The sequence below is a fragment of the Eschrichtius robustus genome, chromosome 14, assembly GCF_028021215.1.
Source record: "Eschrichtius robustus isolate mEscRob2 chromosome 14, mEscRob2.pri, whole genome shotgun sequence".
Taxonomy (NCBI): Eukaryota; Metazoa; Chordata; class Mammalia; order Artiodactyla; family Eschrichtiidae; genus Eschrichtius; species Eschrichtius robustus.
This window is the reverse complement of record NC_090837.1, coordinates 28,348,437-28,367,835: the sequence shown is the minus strand read 5'-3', so window position 1 is coordinate 28,367,835 and position 19,399 is coordinate 28,348,437. Positions and strand designations below refer to the sequence as shown.

The 19,399-nt window shown below is 38.5% G+C and overlaps 1 protein-coding gene across 1 annotated transcript; it reads right to left on the bottom strand.

Annotated features, from left to right (window-relative positions):
* Positions 1-18,255: 18,255 nt before the first annotated feature.
* MC2R (melanocortin 2 receptor) lies at positions 18,256-19,149 on the bottom strand. Its single transcript, XM_068563505.1, has one exon. The coding sequence runs from the start codon at positions 19,147-19,149 to the stop codon at positions 18,256-18,258; it is 894 nt and encodes a 297-aa protein (XP_068419606.1).
* Between the last annotated feature and the right edge of the window lie 250 nt (positions 19,150-19,399).

Below are 19,399 nucleotides of genomic sequence, written 5' to 3'. Positions count from 1 at the left end.
CTACCCCTGTGCTCATGTAATGGTCTTAGTTTATTCTAAGTAAGTCTTAAGGCATATTTTTAACCTCCTTCTGCTCTGTCCACTCCATGGGTAATTTGGGAGAGAGAAGAATCCCCAAAGGGTGGAGTAATTTGTGATGGCAAAACCAAGAGGAAAGGAAGGTGGGGTCCCCAGGCCTTTAGTGGATAGAAAGGTACACAGAGAGCTGGAGTGGGCTCTCGGTCTGAGTGGGCTGGCATGTGTGGAGGGGTGTGTGGAGCCTCGCCAGAGGATGCGGCATCCCAGCCGTTGCCCTTCGAGCTTTGGTGGCCTTGTTGCCTTCTCTGCTCTTCCTCCCTGACGTCTCCTGCTGCAGTTAGGTGTCTGGGCAGTGACTGAAGAAGAACTGCCATCACCAGGGTAAAAGCTTGTGGGATTCCTCCACACATACCTGCAGTCTAAATATTTGGTGATTTTCTATCCAAGACTAGTGGAAACTGTTAGGAGAGGTAGGATGGCTTTTCATTGTCAGGCCAGTGATGTAAGCTGCTCCTGGAAGTGGCTCAAGGGCACTTTCAGACCGGCCATTCAGTTTGTCCTCTGAGGATGAAAGTAGAAGTGATAATCAGCTGCAGCATTTGTGGAAAGAAATCGTGAGGAATGGACTGGGAACCTGGCTGGTTGTGGTGTAACTGAGAGCACACAAATGGAACTCTTTGGGCCTGGAATCCAATAAAGCAAGGGCCCCACATAGCCAGTGTTCAGGGAGAGAACCTGGCCGTTTCCCACTGCATTCCAAGGGTAGTGTCCTAACCTGCGGGTGGTGACTGTGCACTTGGGCCACCAAGCCTCCACTCCAGTGTGACTCCCCAGAGAAATTGCCTTCAGAGAGAGAAGGATTGATTAGAGACTGTGACTTAAGTTAACTAATCTTTGTGATGACTCTGAAAGGTAGATTATCAGTACAGGGTTTCCTAGCCATCCCCCCCAAACTTGGAAATTGAGGAAGTATGATTGCTGCCTAAATTCATGTTAATAATATTTATAGGGCATCAGAGCAGAGGGGTACAAGTGAGAGGGGCTTGGAGGTGGGAGTGATGTGGATCAGCAAAGGAGAGACCACAGAAGCATTGTCAGCTGTCAGCTGTCCAGATCTGCAGTCCCTTTAGCTCTTCTGGGTATTTATTCAGCCTGTCTTAGTTTATTGCATTATGTTATTTTGGTAAGTCTTCAAGTATCCTAATGAGGATTTGGCTTCTTGTGCAAATCTGCCTGTGGGGAAGAACTGCCAGTGTAAATATTCTAGCTACTGAACATGATTGATAGGAACTGACTTTTTGTTGTCTACCTCAGGTTTTCAAAGTAGAGGCCAGACCCAGGGACCATGGCCCTGTAATAACAGTTGTACCATAATGCCCATGGCCCTTTGGTCAAGCAGGAAGCATGGATGTGTGATATCAACCACCTCCCTGGTCGATGTTACATCAGATGTTACACACCTGATAGGAAGTTTCTTCATTTCCCACCCTCTGACAACAGCATTTCTGGTTCTTTGAAGGCAGTCGATAACAGTGGCTGATGCATGCATTTATTTAATGATAAACTTATTTAGCAGATATACGTGGGACTGGGGCTGGGGGACAGCCAACTCTTCTCCACCTCATGTCCTTCCCAATTCCTCCTCCGTTCTCTTTTAGCCCTGGAGCATGTATGCCTGCTTCTCAGTGCACTACCTAACAAGTATAGGGCACCCAGGAGTACTCTCCTGGGTTTGCCTGGCAAGACTTGGGTGAGCTCCAAAGCCCTCTGCTACCTAGACTTACCCTAGGCCATGTGTTCTTGGGGACAGTATATCCTGGGTAAAGCCATGTTGACAGCTAACATTTACTAAGTTCCTTCCTTATGTCAGTCACTTTTCTAAATGTATTGTATGTGATCCTTAAAACAACTGTATGAGGTAAGCACCATTATCCCTGTTTTAATGATGAGGAAACCAAGAGACAGAGAGGACACAAAGTTGCCCAAGGTAAAGCCAAGATTTGAAAACCCCATAACCCCCAGGTCGGGCCTGCACTCCAGTTGCAGGTTACATGCCTCCAGGGTGTTAAGCCTAGAGGACTCCTTGCTCATCCTCTACCTGCAACTGGAAACATTAACTATTGGAGCTCCATCCTTTGGGTGCAAAACTTTGATACTTATTTAAATGTTCCCTGAGAGGAGCATTTACTCCTGAGTAAGGATTTGGGGCAGAGAGAGCAGGAGGGCACTTGAGTGTACTAGGGAGGAGGGTAAAAAGTGAATAATTCATAGGAAGGCAGAGGTTTAAACTGGGATTTCACATTTTGGTAGGCCTACTCCTTTAGCAGCCAGACCTAGAGCAAATCTAGTTTGTATGTTAGGGGCTGACATTGTTTGGAAGTGGCAGGAGTGGAGAGGATGGCTGAGAGAGGAATCATCTCTTCAGTCTGAGCTGATTATCCAGGCAGAGGCACATTATTTTAACTTTTTATTGAAGAGTAACATATATATTAAAAAGTTGGTGTTTTTTGCAAATGGAAAACATGCATATAGTCAGCACCCATATCAAACAATATTACCAGCACCCCAGAAGCCCCTCCTGCTCCCTTCCAGTAGCTGCCTCCCAAGGGTAACCACTATCTCAACTTCTAAGAACATAGGTTACTTTTGTCTGTTTTTGGATGTTATATGAAAAGAATCAAACTGTATGTATTCTTTTGTACTGGCTTATTTGGTCGACAGTATATGAGATTTGTGTTGCATGTATTTGTACATGGTTCTTTTTCATGGCTGTATAGTATTCCATTGCGTGAATAAACCACATGTTATTTATCCAATGGATGTTTGGTTCATTCCCACTTTGGGAAATACTGTTAATAGCACTGCTTAAAGTATTCTAGTCCGTGAACTTTGGGGTATGGGTACTCCTCTCTGCCTAGGAGTAGAATTGCAGGGTCATAGTACAGACATCATGCTTAGCTTTATTGGACTCTACCCAACAGGTTTTCCAAGTTCCAGTTGTCCCACTTTTCACCAACACTCAGTAGTGTCATTCTTCTTCATTTTATTCTGACAGGCACATAGTGGTATCTCATTGTGGCTTTAGTTTTCATTTTACTGATTCTTAATGACATTGAGCACTTTTCATATGCTTATTGGCCTTTGTCCTCTTGTGAAATATCTGTTCAAGTTTTGCCCATTTTTATATTGGGTAGACCATCTTTTTTGTACTGACTTGTTGGTTTTTAAAATAAGTTTATTCTGGATATGAATCCTTTGTTGTATGTATCGTATTGTGAGAATATACTTGGTGAAAAGAAGTTTTTAATTTTAATATACAATATACCAGTGTTCTCCTTTATAGTTGGCGTATTTTGTTTAAGAAGTCTTTGCATATTCCAACCAAGATCATGAAGAAGTTCTTCTGTGTTTTCTTCTAAAATTTTTTTTGTTTTACCTTTCACTTTTAAATCAGAAATCTTACAGAATTTATTTTTGTTAATAGTGTGAAATAGGATTTAAGGTAGAAGTTTTCTCTTATGGATTTCCAGTTGTCCCAGCATTATTTATTGAGAAAAACCATCCTTCTCTTACGATACCAGTTTTCCACCTTTGTCATGTAAAAGGTGATCATATATGTGTGAATTTGTTTCTGGACTCTATTCTGTTTCACTGATCAGTTTATTTTTCCTTGTACCAGTACCACACCATCTTAATTGTATCTTTATAATGGCTCTTATCAATAACAGGATACAGGGATAGCTTTAGCTTGCTAATTGAGTTAATTGAACAAAGTGGAGAGTGGTACATGATGAATGCATAGAGATAGGTAGGAGTGGGAGAAATCTGTTATTCTAAAGTCAGTAGAAAGCCACAAGAGGATTATATGAATGAGATCATTTATTTTATGTTTTTAAAAGATAACCCTGATCCAGCAAGGGTATAAAAGACTTGGAACAACCCTGTCAACCAACTTAAGCTAAATGTCATCTGTAGAACACTTCACCCAACAACAGCAAAATGTACATTCTTCTTAGGTGTACATGAAATATTCTCCAGAATAGACCATAGAACTAATGTCAATAAAATTAAAAGGATTAAAACCATACAAAGTATTTTTCCTACCACAGTAGAATTTAATTAGAAGTCAACAGCAGAAGAAAATTTGGGAAATCCACAAATATTTGGAAATTAAACCAAAAAAATTTTTAATAACTTGCAGGTCAAAGAAGAAATCACAGGGAAATTCGGAAAATATTTTGCACTGAATGAAAATCAAAACACATCAGGATGTATGGGATGAAGCCAAAGCATTGTTTAGAGGAAAATTTTTGGCTGTAAACACCTATATTGGGAAAGAAAACAAAGATCTCAAGTCAATAACCTAAGATTCCACTTAAATAATGAGGGGGTGGGAGAACTAAACCCAAAGTAAGAAGGATGGAAATAAAGATTAGAGGGGAAAATAAATGAAATAGAAAACAGAGAAACAATAGAGAATATCAGTGAAATAAATCCTTTATAAAGATCAACAAAATTGACACACTTGACCAAGAAAAAAAGAAAAGTTACCAAAATGAGGAATGAAAGGAATTTACCATCAAATTTACAATATATAAATGGATTATAAGGGAATAATATGAACAATTTTATGTCAGCAAATCAGACAAATGAAATGGACCAATTCCTGCAAAGACAAAAGGACCCCAAATACTAAAACACTCAAGAAGAAATGGAGAATCTGAATAGTAAAGAAATTGAATTAATACTTTAAAATCTTCCACAAAGAAAAACTCAGGCCCAGATGACTTCACTGGTGATTTCTATCAAATATTTAAAGAAGAAATAATGCCAGTCCTTCACAAACCCTTACAGAACACAAAGGAGGGACTTCCCTGGTGGTCCAGTGGTTAAGACTCTGAGCTCACAATGCAGGGGGCCTGGGTTCGATCCCTGGTCAGAGAACTAGATCCCACATGCTGCAACGAAGATCCTGCATGCCGCAACTAAGACCCGGTGCAGCCAAATAAATAAATAAATATTTTTTAAAAAAAAGAACACGGGGCTTCCCTGGTGGCGCAGTGGTTAAGAATCTGCCTGCCAATGCAAGGGACATGGGTTCGAGCCCTGGTCTGGGAAGATCCCACATGCCGCAGAGCAACTAAGCCCGTGAGCCACAACTACTGAGCCTGCGCGTCTAGAGCTTGTGCTCCGCAACGGGAGAGGCCGCGACAGTCAGAGGCCCGCGCACTGCGATGAAGAGTGGTCCCCGCTCGCCGCAACTGGAGAAAGCCCTCGCACAGAAACGAAGACCCAACACAGCCATAAATAAATAAATAAATAAATTAATTAATTAATTAATTAAATTTTTTTTAAAATGAGCACTACATTCTAGGAATAAGGATAAACTAGAAAGAAATAGACCAGCGAGATCTTAAACTCATACTTGAATCATCTCAAATCCCTATTGGATTAAGATGATTTGGAATTCTTAGTGCCCTACCCAAATAGACCATCAGAAGCAAAAATAAGTTTTCTCTGGAGGAAGATAACATCATCAGGAGCCTTGAATTATTTCTGTAATTTTTCATACACAATGTCCAACACTCAATCAAAAATATCCAGCACACAATGGAAATAGTCCAGATGGGATCCAATGGTGGAGTTACCAAACAAAGACCTAACACAGGAAATATATTAAGTGTAAATTAAGCAATTGCTTCAATTAAAGGCTAAGATTGTCAGACAATATTTTGAAAATATACTGCTTAGAAGAGACACACCTTAAATATAAGGGCAGAGGAAAGTTGAAAGTAAAAGAATGGAATAAATTATACTGCGTAAATATGAAGTAAAAGCGCTGAGATACTTTAAGGCAAAAAGCATAATTAGAGATAAAGAGATTTACTTTATAAAAGTTCAATTCATGGAAAATACATAACAGTTCTAAATGTGCATATACCTACACACATGCACACACAGATTCTTCACTGGCAAATTCTATCACATTTAAAAAATAATTATTTATTTATTTTTGGCTGTGTTGGGTCTTCGTTGCTGTGCGCAGGCGTCCTCTAGTTGCGGCAAGTGGGGGCTACTCTTCGTTGTGGTGTGTGGGCTTCTCACTGCGGTGGCTCCTCTTGTTGCGGAGCATGGGCTCTAGATGCGTGGGCTTCAGTAGTTGTGGCACGTGGGCTCAGTAGTTGTGGCTCACGGGCTCTAGAGAGCAGGCTCAGTAGTTGTGGCGCACGGGCTTAGTTGCTCTGCGGCATGTGGGATCTTCCCAGACCAGGGCTCGAACCCATGTCCCCTGCATTGGCAGGCAGATTCTAAACCACTGTGCCACCAGGGAAGTCCCTCTATCACATTTAAAGAAGATATAATGCCAATGTTTCATAAATCTTAAGGATGATATAATGCCAATCTCTCACAAACTTTTCCACCAAATAGAAAAAGAAAACTTCCCTGTGAGTTTTATAAAGCATGTATAACCTTGATACCAAACCTGAAAGATGTTACAAGAAAGGAAAACTACAAATCAATATCATGTGTGAACAAAGATGCAAAAATCCTAAACAAAATATTAACAAACTGAATCCAGTAATATATAAAAATGATAATACATTACGTAAGTTGGGTTTATCCCACGAATGAAAGATTCATTTAATATACAAAAATTAGTAAATGGAATTCACTACATTTACAAACTAGAGCAGGAAACTCCTATGGTTATCTCAGTAGATCAAAAAGTATACTTGATGAAATTTAACACAAATTCGTGATGAAAACTTTTAGGAAACAAGAACTAGGAAACAAGAACTAGAAAAATTCCTTAACCTCATATCTTACATAATGGTGAAATATAGACTGTTATATGCTGTCACCACTTCTGTGCAGCATATCTTACATAACGGTGAAATATAGACTGTTATATGCTATCACCACTTTTGTGCAGCATTGTACTGTGCACCTTAGATGGTATAATAGGGTGAGAAAAAGAAATAAAGATCAGAAAAAAATAAAAGTGTCATTATTCCCAGACAGTTACTGCTGGTAGTGTGTAAATTGTACAATCACTAAAGTTGAATATATAATATTTTTAATAAGAAAGTTGAATATATCTATGTATCTGTATCTATCTATACATATGTATAACAGAGATCGCATGGACCACACAGCTTGTAATATTTACTACACTGCCCTTTACTGAAAAGGTTTGCTGACCTCTGCTCCACAGAAATCATTCAGGTGCATGGAATCAGACAATATATAATCTATTGAATCTGACTTCTTTCATTTAGCATACTATTTTTGAGGTTCATCTAGTATCATGTATAAGAAGTTCATTTCTTTTTGTTGCTGAATATTCCATCGTAAGGATAGACCACATTTTGTTTATCCATTCGCCAGTTGATAGACATGTGGATTGTTTCCACATTTTAGCTGCTACAAATAATGCTGTGAACATTCACATACAAGTCTTTGTGTGGACATATGCTTTCATTTCTCTTGGGTGGACAGAAGTTCTGGGTCATAGGGTGAATTTATGTTTAAATTTTAAGAAAATGTCAAACTGCTTTCCAAAGTGGCTGCGCTGTTTCACATCGTCACCAGCGACGTATGAGACTCCCTTTTCACCACATCCTCCACAACACTTGTTATATTCTGTTCATTTTGGTCATGCCATTTTAGTGGATGAAAAGTGGTATTGTGTTGTGGTTTTAATTTGGATTTCTGAATGACTAATGATGATCATTTTTTTCCCTGTGCTTTTTAGCCATTTGTCTGTCTTCTTTTGTAAATGTCTATTCAAATATTTTCCCATTTGTAAACTGGATTTTTTGCCTTATTGTTGAGTTTTAAGAGTTTTTTGTATATTCTGGATACATGTCCTTTATCACAAATATGATTTGCAAATATTTTTTCCCATTCTGTGTGTTGTCTATCCATTTTCTTAATGGTGTCTTTTAATGCACAAAGTTTTTAATTTTGACAAAGTCCAATTTATCAATTTTTTTAATGGATGCTTTTGGTATCATATCTAAGAAATCTGACTCACCCAAGGTCATGAAGACTTTTCCCTATGTTTTCTTCTAAAAGTGTTATATAGTTTCCTTTCTTAAATTAGGTCTTGAATCCATTTTAATTTTTGCATATGGTGTAAGGTAAGGGTCAAAATTGTCCCATCACCATTTGTCAAAAAGACTCTTTTCCTTATGTATCTTGTCACCCTTCTTGAAAATCAATGGACTTAAATATGAGTTTATTTTTGTACTCTACATTCTGTTCCATTGATCTGTATGTCTGTCTTTAGGCTAATACCACCCTGTTTTGACTACTGTAGATTTACTGAAAGTTTTGAAATCAAGAAGTGTTAAGTCCTCCCATGTTGTTCTTTTAAAAAATTGCTTGATGCTGCATCCTTTGCATTAATATATAAATTTTAGGATCAGTTTGTCAATTTCTACAAAAATCTTGCTGTAATTCTACAGGGACTGCGTTGAATCTATAGATCAATTTGGGAGAGGTGACATCTTAATAATAGAGTGTCCCAATCAATGACATGGAATGTCTCTCTACTTAGATCTTTAATTTCCCTCAGCAATATTTTATAGTTTTCAGTGTACAAAACTTATACTTTTTTTGTTAGATTTATTCCTAGGCATTTTATTATTATTTTTTCTTAAGATCATTTTTGAATTGTTCATTACTAGCACATAGAAATATAACTGTTTTTTGTACATTGATCATGTATTATGTAACTTTGATGAACTCATAGTTTTTTGATGGATTTTTTAGAATTTTCTATATATAGTTATCTGCAAGTAAAAGACAGTTTCACTTATTCTTTTCCAATCTGAATGCCTTTTATTTCTTTTTCTTGCATGATTACACTGGCTAAAACCTAAGTAGCAAGAGTGAACATCAGTGCCTTATTCTCAATTTTCTTTCAACAAGCATGATGTTAGCTGTAGGTTTTTGTAGATGCCTTTTTGATCACAGTGAAGTTTCCCTTCTATCCCAGGTTTGTTGAGAGTTTTATCATGAAGGGATGTTGGATTTAAAATACTTTGTCTATTGAAATGTTCACACTGTTTTCTCCTTTATTAATACGGTGTTATATTGATTTTCAGGTATTAAACCTTCCTTACATTACTGGAATAAATCCTACTTAATCATGGTGTATAATCCTTTTTATATGCTGCTAGATTCTGTTTGCTAGTATTTTGTTGAGGATATTAATCCCTATAGTCATAAGATGTTGGTCTGTAGTTTTCTCTTCTTGTGATGTCTTTTCCTGGCTTTGGGTGGTATCAGGGAAATACTGGCCTCATAGAATGAGCTGGGAAGTATTCCCTCCTCCGTGTTCTTTCTTTTTTTTTTTTTAATTATAAAAAAAATAATGCTTAGGGCCATAGCAGGTACAGGTGTGTTTCTCCAGTAGCAGTTGGAGGCCTAACTGTCAGGGAAGATGGACAAAGCTTGTGGTGTGTGCAGAGTCAGTGCTTGAGGACATGTCATAAAAGGCAGGAGGCTTTTCTTCTTTTTTTATGGCTGAATAATATTCCATTGTGTAGAAAAAATATATATATGTATATATCTCACATTTTAAAAATCCATTCGTCCATCAGTGGACATTTTTTTTCACATTATTTCCATGTCTTGGCTATTGTGAGTAATGCTGCAATGAACAAGGGGGAAGGTAGATGCCTCTTCAAAATCCTGATTTCATTCCCTTCAGATATACATCCAGATGTGGAATTGTTGGTAGTTCTATTTTTTTGTTTTTCGAGGAACCTCCATACCATTTTCCATAGTGGCTGCACCAACTTACATTCCCACCAATAGTTCACAAGGGTTCCCTTTTCTTTACATCCTCACCAGCATTTATTTCTTGTCTTTTGTATAATAGCCATCCTAACAGGTGTGAGGTGATAGCTCATTGTGTTTTGAATTGCGTTTCCATGATGATTAGTAGTGTTGTGTATCTCTTCATGTGCCTGTTACCCATCTGTGTATCTTCTTTGGAAAAAATGTCTATTCAGATCCTCTGACCATTTTTAAATTGAATTATTAGGTTTTTGCTATTGAGTTGTATGAGTTTCTTATATATTTTGGATATTTACCCCAGATACAGGTTTGCAAATATGTTATCCCATTCTGCAGGTTGCCTTTTCATTTTGTTAATGGTTTCTTTAGCTGTGCCAGAAACTTTTTGGTTTGCTATCGTCCCACTTCTTGATTTTTGTATTAATATTTGTTGCTTGTGCTTTTGGTGTCAGATTAAAAAAATAATTGCCAAAACCAATGTGAAGGAACTTTCCCCCTAAGTTTTCTTCTATGAGTTTTACAGTAGGTCTTATGTTTAAGTCTTTAATATATCTCAAGGTAATCTTTTGAGTAGTGTAAGATAGAGGTCCAATCTCTTTTTTTTTGCATGTGAATATCCAGTTTTCCCAATACCATTTATTGAAGAGACTATTCTTTCTCCATTGAGTTTGGCTCCCTTGTCAAATATTAGATAACCATATACACATGGTCTTATTTCTGGGCTCTCTATTCTGTCCCATTGATCAATGTGTCTGTTTTTTGCCAGTACCATACTGTTCTGATTATTATAGCTTTGTAATGTAGTTTGAAGTCAGGAAGGTATGATATCTCCAGTTTTGTTCTTTCTCAAGATTGCTTTGGCTATTCAGAATTTTCTGTGGGTCTGTGCAAATTTTAGGATTGTTTTTTTCTACTCCTGATAGGAATTGCATTGCCTCTTTAGATGGCTTTGGGTAGTATGGACATTTTAACAATATTAACTCTTCTGATTCATGAATACTAGATGTCTTTCCATCTATTTGTGTCTACTTCAATTTCTTTATCAATATCTTATAGTTCTTGGTATATAGATCTTTTACTTCCCTGACTAAATTTATTCCTAAGGTTTTATTGTTTTTGATGTTATTATAACTGAGGTTGTTTTCTTTACTTCTTTTTCAGGTAGTTCATTGTTAGTTTATAGAAATGCAACTAATTTTTGTACATCAATTTTTTTTTAAAGAAATTCACATTCTTTTATTTATTTATTTATTTATTTATTTATGGCTGTGTTGGGTCTTCGTTTCTGTGCGAGGGCTTTCTCTAGTTGTGGCAAGCGGGGGCCACTCTTCATCGCGGTGCGCGGGCCTCTCACTGTCGCGGCCTCTCTTTGCGGAGCACAGGCTCCAGACGCGCAGGCTCAGTAGTTGTGGCTCACGGGCCTAGTTGCTCCGCAGCATGTGGGATCTTCCCAGACCAGGGCTCGAACCCATGTCGCCTGCATTAGCAGGCAGATTCTCAACCACTGCACCACCAGGGAAGCCCCTATGTTCCTTCTTTTTGTCTTCTTCCACTGCCCCTCCTTTTGTATCTTCTTTTGGATTATTGAGTATTTTTTAATGAACAACATTTTAATTTTTTAATTCACTTTTTAGCTCTCTTTGCATTATTTTTCAGTAGTTGACTTAGGGATTAAATACACATCTTTAGCTTCTCACAATATATTTAGAGTTAATGTAGTATCATTTTATGTAAAATATAGCACACTTGCAACTGTAGAAGTCCATTTACTGACCCAATCCTTTTTACTATAGCTATCCTGTATTCTACTCATATATTAGTCTCACAAGAAAATGTTATATAAGTTTTCCTCTGAACAATCATGTGTACTTTATTTTATTTTATTTAATAAATTTATTCATTTACGTATTTTTGGCTGCATTGGGTCTTTGTTGCTGTGCGTGGGCTTTCTCTAGTTGCAGTGAGTGGGGTCTACTCTTTGTTGCGGTGTGCAGGCTGCTTCTCATTGTGGTGGCTTCTCTTGTTGCAGAGCACGGGCTCTAGATGCACGGGCTTCAGTAGTTGTGGCACGTGGGCTCAGTAGTTGTGGCTTGTGGGCTTAGTTGCTCCGTGGCATGTGGGATCTTCCCGGACCAGGGCTTGAACCTGTGTCCCCTGCACTGGCAGGCAGATTCTTAACCACTGCGCCACCAGGGAAGCCCCAGTCATGTGTATTTTAAATAAACTAAGAGAAAGTCATTATTTATATTTACTTACATATTTACATATTACAATTTCAAATGCTCTTCATTCATTCCTGAAGCAATGCACTTCCTCTGATATAATTTCCCTTTAGTCTGAAGAATTTCTTTTGGGAATTCTTATAGTGCAGTTCTGCTGTTGATAAATTCCCTTAATTTTAATTTATTTGAAAATGTCTTTGTTTTTCCTTCATTCTTAAAGAATATTTTTACTGGATATGGAATTCTGCATTGGCAGATTTTTCTTTCAGCACTTGCAAAATGTTGTGCAACTGTCTTCCTGCTTTCATTGTTTCTGATGGTGAGTGTATTGCTGTTTGAATTATTGTTCCCCTCTGTGTAATGTGTTCTTTTATTCTGTCTCCTTTAAAGATTTTTCTCTTCATCTTTACTTTTCAACAGTTTGACTAGGATGCGCCTAGTTATGGTTTTCTTCATATTTCTCATTTGGGTCTGCTGAGCTTGTTGGATCTATAAATTGATGCCTTTCTCCAACTTTGCAAATTTTTTGGCTATTATTCAATTTTTTTTGTCTGCCCAATTCTCTCTTTCCTCTTCTTGTGTTATTTGGATTACCTATGCTAGACCTTTGGACATTGTGTAACAGGCTCCTAAAGCTCTATTCATTTTTTTACAACCATGTTTTTTTTTCTTTCTCTTCCTTAATTGGATGATTTCTACTGATATAGTTTCAAGTTTACAAACTCTTTTGCTGTCATCTCTACTTTACTATTGAGCCCATCTAGTGAGTTTTTAATTTTAGATTTTGCATTTTTCATTTCTGAAATTTCCATTTTTATTTTTTGAAGTTGCTATTTCTCTAGTGATATTTTCTATCTTTTCATTCATTGTGCATATATTTTCCCTTACCTCACTGAACATTGTTTTAATAACAGTTATAACATCTTTGTTGATATTGACAACATCTGAGTCATCTCAGGGTTGTCTTCTGTTGGTTGTATTTTCCCTTGAGTAAGGATAAACTTTCCTAGTTTATATATCAACTAATTTTGAATTTGATCCTAGAAATTGTAAGTATTATGTTGGAGAGACTCTGATTTCTGTTATATTCCTCTAAGAATTTTGATGGTTTTATTTAGTATACAATTAACTTGCAGACCATTTATCACTTATAATGATGGCAGTTCAAATGCAAATTTAGTTCCTTAAGCCTTATATGCAAGCTATGTTGAGTCTGCCCTCTACATGCTTGGTTCAAGGGTCAGCCAGAGACTTGGGCAGTGCTTGTCCACAAAATTTAGGGGCTTCTCTTTTCTGGCTTATCCCCTCCATGACATGTCCCTTCACTTTCTGGCAGCTTTGGTGGCCTGGTACCTCAGGCCAGAAAGATGGTGGCCTTTACATGAGAATTTTAATCACCCTGCATCACACTGAGACTGTCACCCCTCAGCTCACAACTAAAGAAATGCAGACTCACCTATGTCTGTCCCTTCCTTCAAGATTCAACTCCTCTCCAAAACTTTCCTGCTTTTGTTCACTTTTCAGAGCCTCAGATATTTAAAATTGTGTCCAGACTTTATACTTATCTGCTAAAGGGTTTGTTTCTAGGAGGCTGCTCCAGCATACCTACAGTGGAAGCCAAAGCTTTGTTTAACTATTTCTTAAGATGTTCAAGAAGGTTCTCTGCAAAAAATTTGGTCACAACATAAGATTAAGAATTGGTAACTTAACCTCTCAGATCCCTGTTTAATTATCTGAAATGTTAGAAATAATAACAGTAAATAGCCATGCTGTCATTTAACTATCTACTCGTCAACAAATGTGTTGTCTTTTGTGCAAGTGCTTTAAATGCATTGTCTCATCAAGTCCTCACTGGATCATTATGTAGGCATGGCGTACTGTTATAGAGGTGGAGTCATTAGCCCAGTTTATAGATGAGAGAAAGGGCTTCAAAGAGCTTGAGTATTTTCCCCAGGCATGAATCCAGCTCTTTCTGACTCCAGAACTTGAACTTTTAAGCTCTAATCAATGTGCCTGCTAGGACTATTTTTAGCAGTAGAAACTAGTGAAAACCACACAAAAAAATCTGTGAATGTAGAGCTGTAGTGACGATGTGCCATGGAAATACTTAGAAGGATGCAAATAGTTATCAGGAAAGCACTCAGGATTCCTAGAAGTAGCTATTTTTCTTTGCCATGGTTATGTGGAAGTGCTTTAGTCATGATGCTGAAAGTATGATTTTTAGACCTAAATTCTTGCTAATTGTTATGATGAGTTTAGAGATGGGCTTTTTGATTAGGAGTATTTTTACATATGTGGAGTTAGAGATTAAGAGAGCAGGGGAAGTGGGCGAAGGAAGGGCCCTTTATAGTGAGAGAATCAGAAGAGAAAGCACTAAGTTAAGCAGCAGCATTTTTACACTGTGGTCAAAAGGCTCTGCCCACTTGTCTGACACTGGAGTAATATTATTAATAATAATAATAACAATAATAGTAAACACTAACTTTTATTAAGCATTTAGCTTAATACACTGAGTGCTCCAAGCATTGTGCTGAACTTTTATTTTTTAATTTATTTCTCAGAAAATTCTGTGAGGCAGGTAATACTCTGGTCCCTATATAACTGGTGGAATTATGGACTCTTATTGAAGTTAAATATCTTGTCCAAGGTTACATAAATAGCACACATGGAGCTGGGATTTGAACTCAATGACGTGAATTTTGAATCATTCTCTTACCTCTCATGACTGTGCTTTTCTGTCTGTAAAAGGAAGTTCTTGCCACTTCTAGACATATTCTGTGAATTTATTTGATCAACATTTTAGCTTTATTGGTATTGGGACAATTTTCAATGTGTCCAACACTCTTGGGTTGGATATCATCGAAGAGTCAGGAGAAAGGGAGCAGGATAAAAGTTTCAGTGCTCTTCAGCAAGGGCTGCAAGGGGTCCTGCTTAAAGTCTATATGACATCACAGTCTTGTTCAACAAACTCCAGACTGCTAGAACCTGTAGAAAATTGAAAAGGATTAAGTAGGGACAGATAAAATGAAGACTTTTAACAGATTTTAAGCTCATGGCATTTGTTATCTCAGATATAGTATAGCTTCTACTGACATAAAACTTTCTTAAAAAATTAAATTAGGTACATTTATTAATATGCTAATGGAAGCAAGAGACACTCACTGTTCTGAAGGGTATTCTTAATCTTTTGTGGGTCCTCCTGCCCTCTGCCCTCCTTATTTTCAGAATTCTGAGGAACATGGTCAAAGTCTGACCTGAGACATTAGGGGATGTGACAAAAGATGTGCTTTCACTGCACGAGAGTATATAGGTATTTAGAGGCTCTTAACATACTATCAAAAATTTTAATTGTAATACAGACTACACTTATGTGGATAAAGAAACATATATGTAGGGCTTCCCTGGTGGTGCAGTGGTTAAGAATCCACCTGGCAACACAGGGGACATGGGTTCGAGCCCTGGTCTGGGAAGATCCTACATGCCGCGGAGCAACTAAGCCCGCAAGCCGCAACTACTGAAGCCCGCGCGCCCGGAGCCCGTGCTCCACAACAAGAGAAGCCTCCACAATGAGAAGCCCACGCACTGCAACGAAGAGTAGCCCCCACTTGCTGCAACTAGAGAAAGACCATGTGCAGCAACAAAGACCCAACACAGCCAAAAATAAATAAAAAGAAATTAAAAGAAAAAGAAACATATATGTAGATTTGCAAAGAGGAGTAACTGGATTCTTTTCTCAGCAATACTTTGCAAATAATAGATCTTAAATATACAACACATGTTGGCAAAATAAATAACAGTTGTTTACTGTTTCTTCAATGATCATATTGTAATGTCAACGGGAGATTGTCACCCTGAGTGTGAGAATTTCTAGCTACAAACTGTTGCATGTGTAGCAAATAGGAATCTGCACAAAATAGATTTTAAAAATCACTAAATATACGTAAAGGAGTAGCCAACTAAATATTCCATGTATAATTTCTTCTCCTTTATTTTAAAGGGAATATTTATGGAACCCACATATCTGTTTGCTTTTTTGGCTGCAGTGCACAGCTTGCAGGATCTTACTTGCCAGACCAGGGATCGAACCTAGGCCCTGGCAGTGAAAGCCCTGAGTCCTAACCACTAGACCGCCAGGGAATGCCCTCAAAACCACATATCTTGAATCTGTATTTTTTGGTACTGTTCTCATTTTTCATAAAATTCACTAGAGGTCATTCATGAAATATAAATTAAATTATATCATTATAGGTAATTTCAAATATGTAAAAGTATAATTCACAATAAGTTGTTTGTCAAACAATATATTTTAGCTTTGTAAATATGACCATGGTTGGTATAATACATATCAATCTTCATTTGAAGTTTGCAAAGATAGCCCAACTGTTAAAAATCTATTAATGTGGTATACCACATTAAGAAATTAAAGGAGGAAAAACTGATCATCTGATAGATGCTGAAAAAGCATTAAATAAAATTCAACATTGATTAGTGATTAAAAATTACTGTTAAGAAACTAGGCAGAAAAAGAACATTATTAACTTGATGAAAGGTAATTTTCAAAAACTTATTGGTGAAATTTTATAAAGCATTTCTATTAAAGTGAAGAAAAGCGTAAGGAATCCCTCAGTCTTTGCTTCTTTTTGCCTTTGTCCTGGAGGTTCTGCCAGAGAAATAAGAGGAGAAAAAGGGTATCATCATTCATTTGGTGAGGGGGAAGGACCAAAGAAGGATTTCTAGAGAATGGAGGACCAGAAGACACACTGTGGGTTTCACCTTCAAGCTGTGTCACAGGCTTTCTGGACACCTGCCCGCAGCTGCCTTCCCTTTAACTCTGTGCTTTCTCTTCTGCTTCTTAAGCTCCTGTCCCTCCCCACACCTAATATCCAACCCATCACCCAGCCAGCAGTCCTGCTTGTGGCTGGCTTCTCCTTTCAGCAGCTCAGGGAAAACTCCGAGGGCCAAGAACTGCCTCTTCCCGAGACGCCGTCCCTCACTGTGGATCCTGAGCAGCTCAGCTCCATGCACCTGCAGACCTGGCCTCTTTCTCTCTTCCATCTTAGCAAGGACTTAGGATCAGAATTTGATTCCTCTTTAAGCTTTATCTTTAGCTATTAAAAACAGATGAACTTGCAATTTTTGCTTCCTTTACCCTACTTGGGATGTCACTTTTCGATATCTGGCATCTTTCCTGTGGCTGATGGTAGGATGAAGTTCTCCAGTGATGGTATCTGCCTCTCAGACTCATCTGTGGAATGAGTTTAAGTGTTTTTCATCACTCTCTGGCTTGGGTCTCAATAATAGCACTGTCTTGAAGTATTGTTTTGGTCTTGGTTTCCCCCATAGTCCAAAAACATGGTGAACACACACACTCTCTACTTAGTCCACAAAATGCATATTGGGGCTTGGGACGTCTTTTCCTTTACTTCTATGTTTGGACAGATACACAAGGATTGATTATATCTTCTACAAACTTCACAATTTTCCTCTGACCTTTATTTATTCCTACATAGGAACCAAATGGATTAAATTTTTATTTCCTCCTTTGAAATTTATGCTTCTAAAGCATGAGGAGTTTTAACCAGGAAAATACTTTAAGGCCAGTGGGATACTGAGTTAGCAAAGAAGACTAACAGAGAAGGTTTCTTTATTATTGGAAACTCAACGCTGGTTATTTGACGTTTATAATGTGCATCCTGCCTGCTTCCAGAAAGATCTGAGATGGCATACAATAAAGCAGGCAGGCAGAAGGGAAAGCAGGCGAGCAGGGATTCTGTGTGGCAGTGTGGGACAGGCAAATTCAGCTGCAGCAACTTAATGGCACCTTTGGCTTACAAAGGCCCTGTAGTTTATACACTGAGTACTTGTCCTAGTACTTTGGAAAGGCCACCCCAGTGATAGGCTAGCTAGATATCTATAGAAGAACAACTTTTTCCTCAGCCCAGAGTTCTCATATGTGTATTGCTGTATGTGCTTTGTATCCTGTCCTTCTTTTTAGTAAATATTTTGTCTCTCTAGCTATAGAAGTTGTACCTACAGCAAGGCTGTTCACATGGAACTGAGCTATTATAACACAAGTCAGTGGGATTCTCCTCGTGTGCTTTAGGGAAGGAAAGGACAGTTGGAGCATTAGTATTGTTGGTATGTCACGTTACTCTGTCCCCTGACGGTATTTCCACATGGCTCCTAAAATCAGGGGCCAATAATTCTACTGGTACCTGTTGCAGAAGGTCATCTTTTTGAATGCGTCCCTGAGCTCTGGGCTCCGGAAGGCATATATGAAGGGGTCAATGACGGCATTACACATGATCAACACACCGTTCACCTGGAAGAGGGACATGTAGCAGGCACAGTAGGGGTCAGCCGGGCAGAATGTCATCAAGAGGACATGAAGGACAAAGGGTGCCCAACAGAAAATGAAGACCCCGAGCAGAACAGTCAGTGTGACAGCCCCTCTCATGTTGGCTCTGGGAAGCGTGGAGGTCCTCCTGGCGTGGGAGCGGGCCAGCAGGAACATGTGCAGGTAGAGGCAGAGGATGAAGGCCAGCATCAGTGGGAACAGCGCTGTGAAGGCGATCACCGTGGGGACGTGATGGGAAAAGGTCACGATGGTGATACTGCTGCCCATACAGCACGTCCAGATGACCATCAGGACGACAAGGGCACGGCGTGGGGTCACGATGCGATGGTACCTCAGAGCGTGGAAGATTGTGATGTAGCGGTCAGCGGCGATCACAGACAGGCTGCAAATGGAGCCAAGGAGGGAGAGGATGAACAGGGAGTCCACCACGTCATCTGCTGTGGTTTCAAAACTGCCTTGAGGCTTGAGGTAACCCATGTTTCTGAACATGATCAGGATGTTTTCCAAGATCTTGTACAGGCTGCCCAGCATATCGGAAATAGCCAAGCTGCAGATGAAAAAGTACATGGGTGACTGAAGATTCTTATTCTTGATCACAGTCAGAAGGACCATCAGATTCTCCAAAACCCCAACAATGGATATCGTGAAAAATATCTCTTCTGGCAAAACCACAGGAGGACAGTCTGAATTATTTCTTGCTGTACTGTTGATGCTTTCATACAGGTTGATAATGTGTTTCATCTCTCCTGCGCGTGGTTAAGACAGGGATGTTACTGGGACTTGACAGAAAACTTGATTGATTCTTCAAAATCTTTTCTTCTTTGTAGTTCTTGCTGAAGATCTGAGGTAAAAACCACACAGCCACCTAAAAAAGTGTATGTAGGTATATCAGTTGCAAAATAGATCACAAAATAAAAACAAGCCATGTTAGCTTTGAGGAAGCTCTATTGCCTCTGCAAAATATAATGGTGGAATATTTAAATAAAACAAT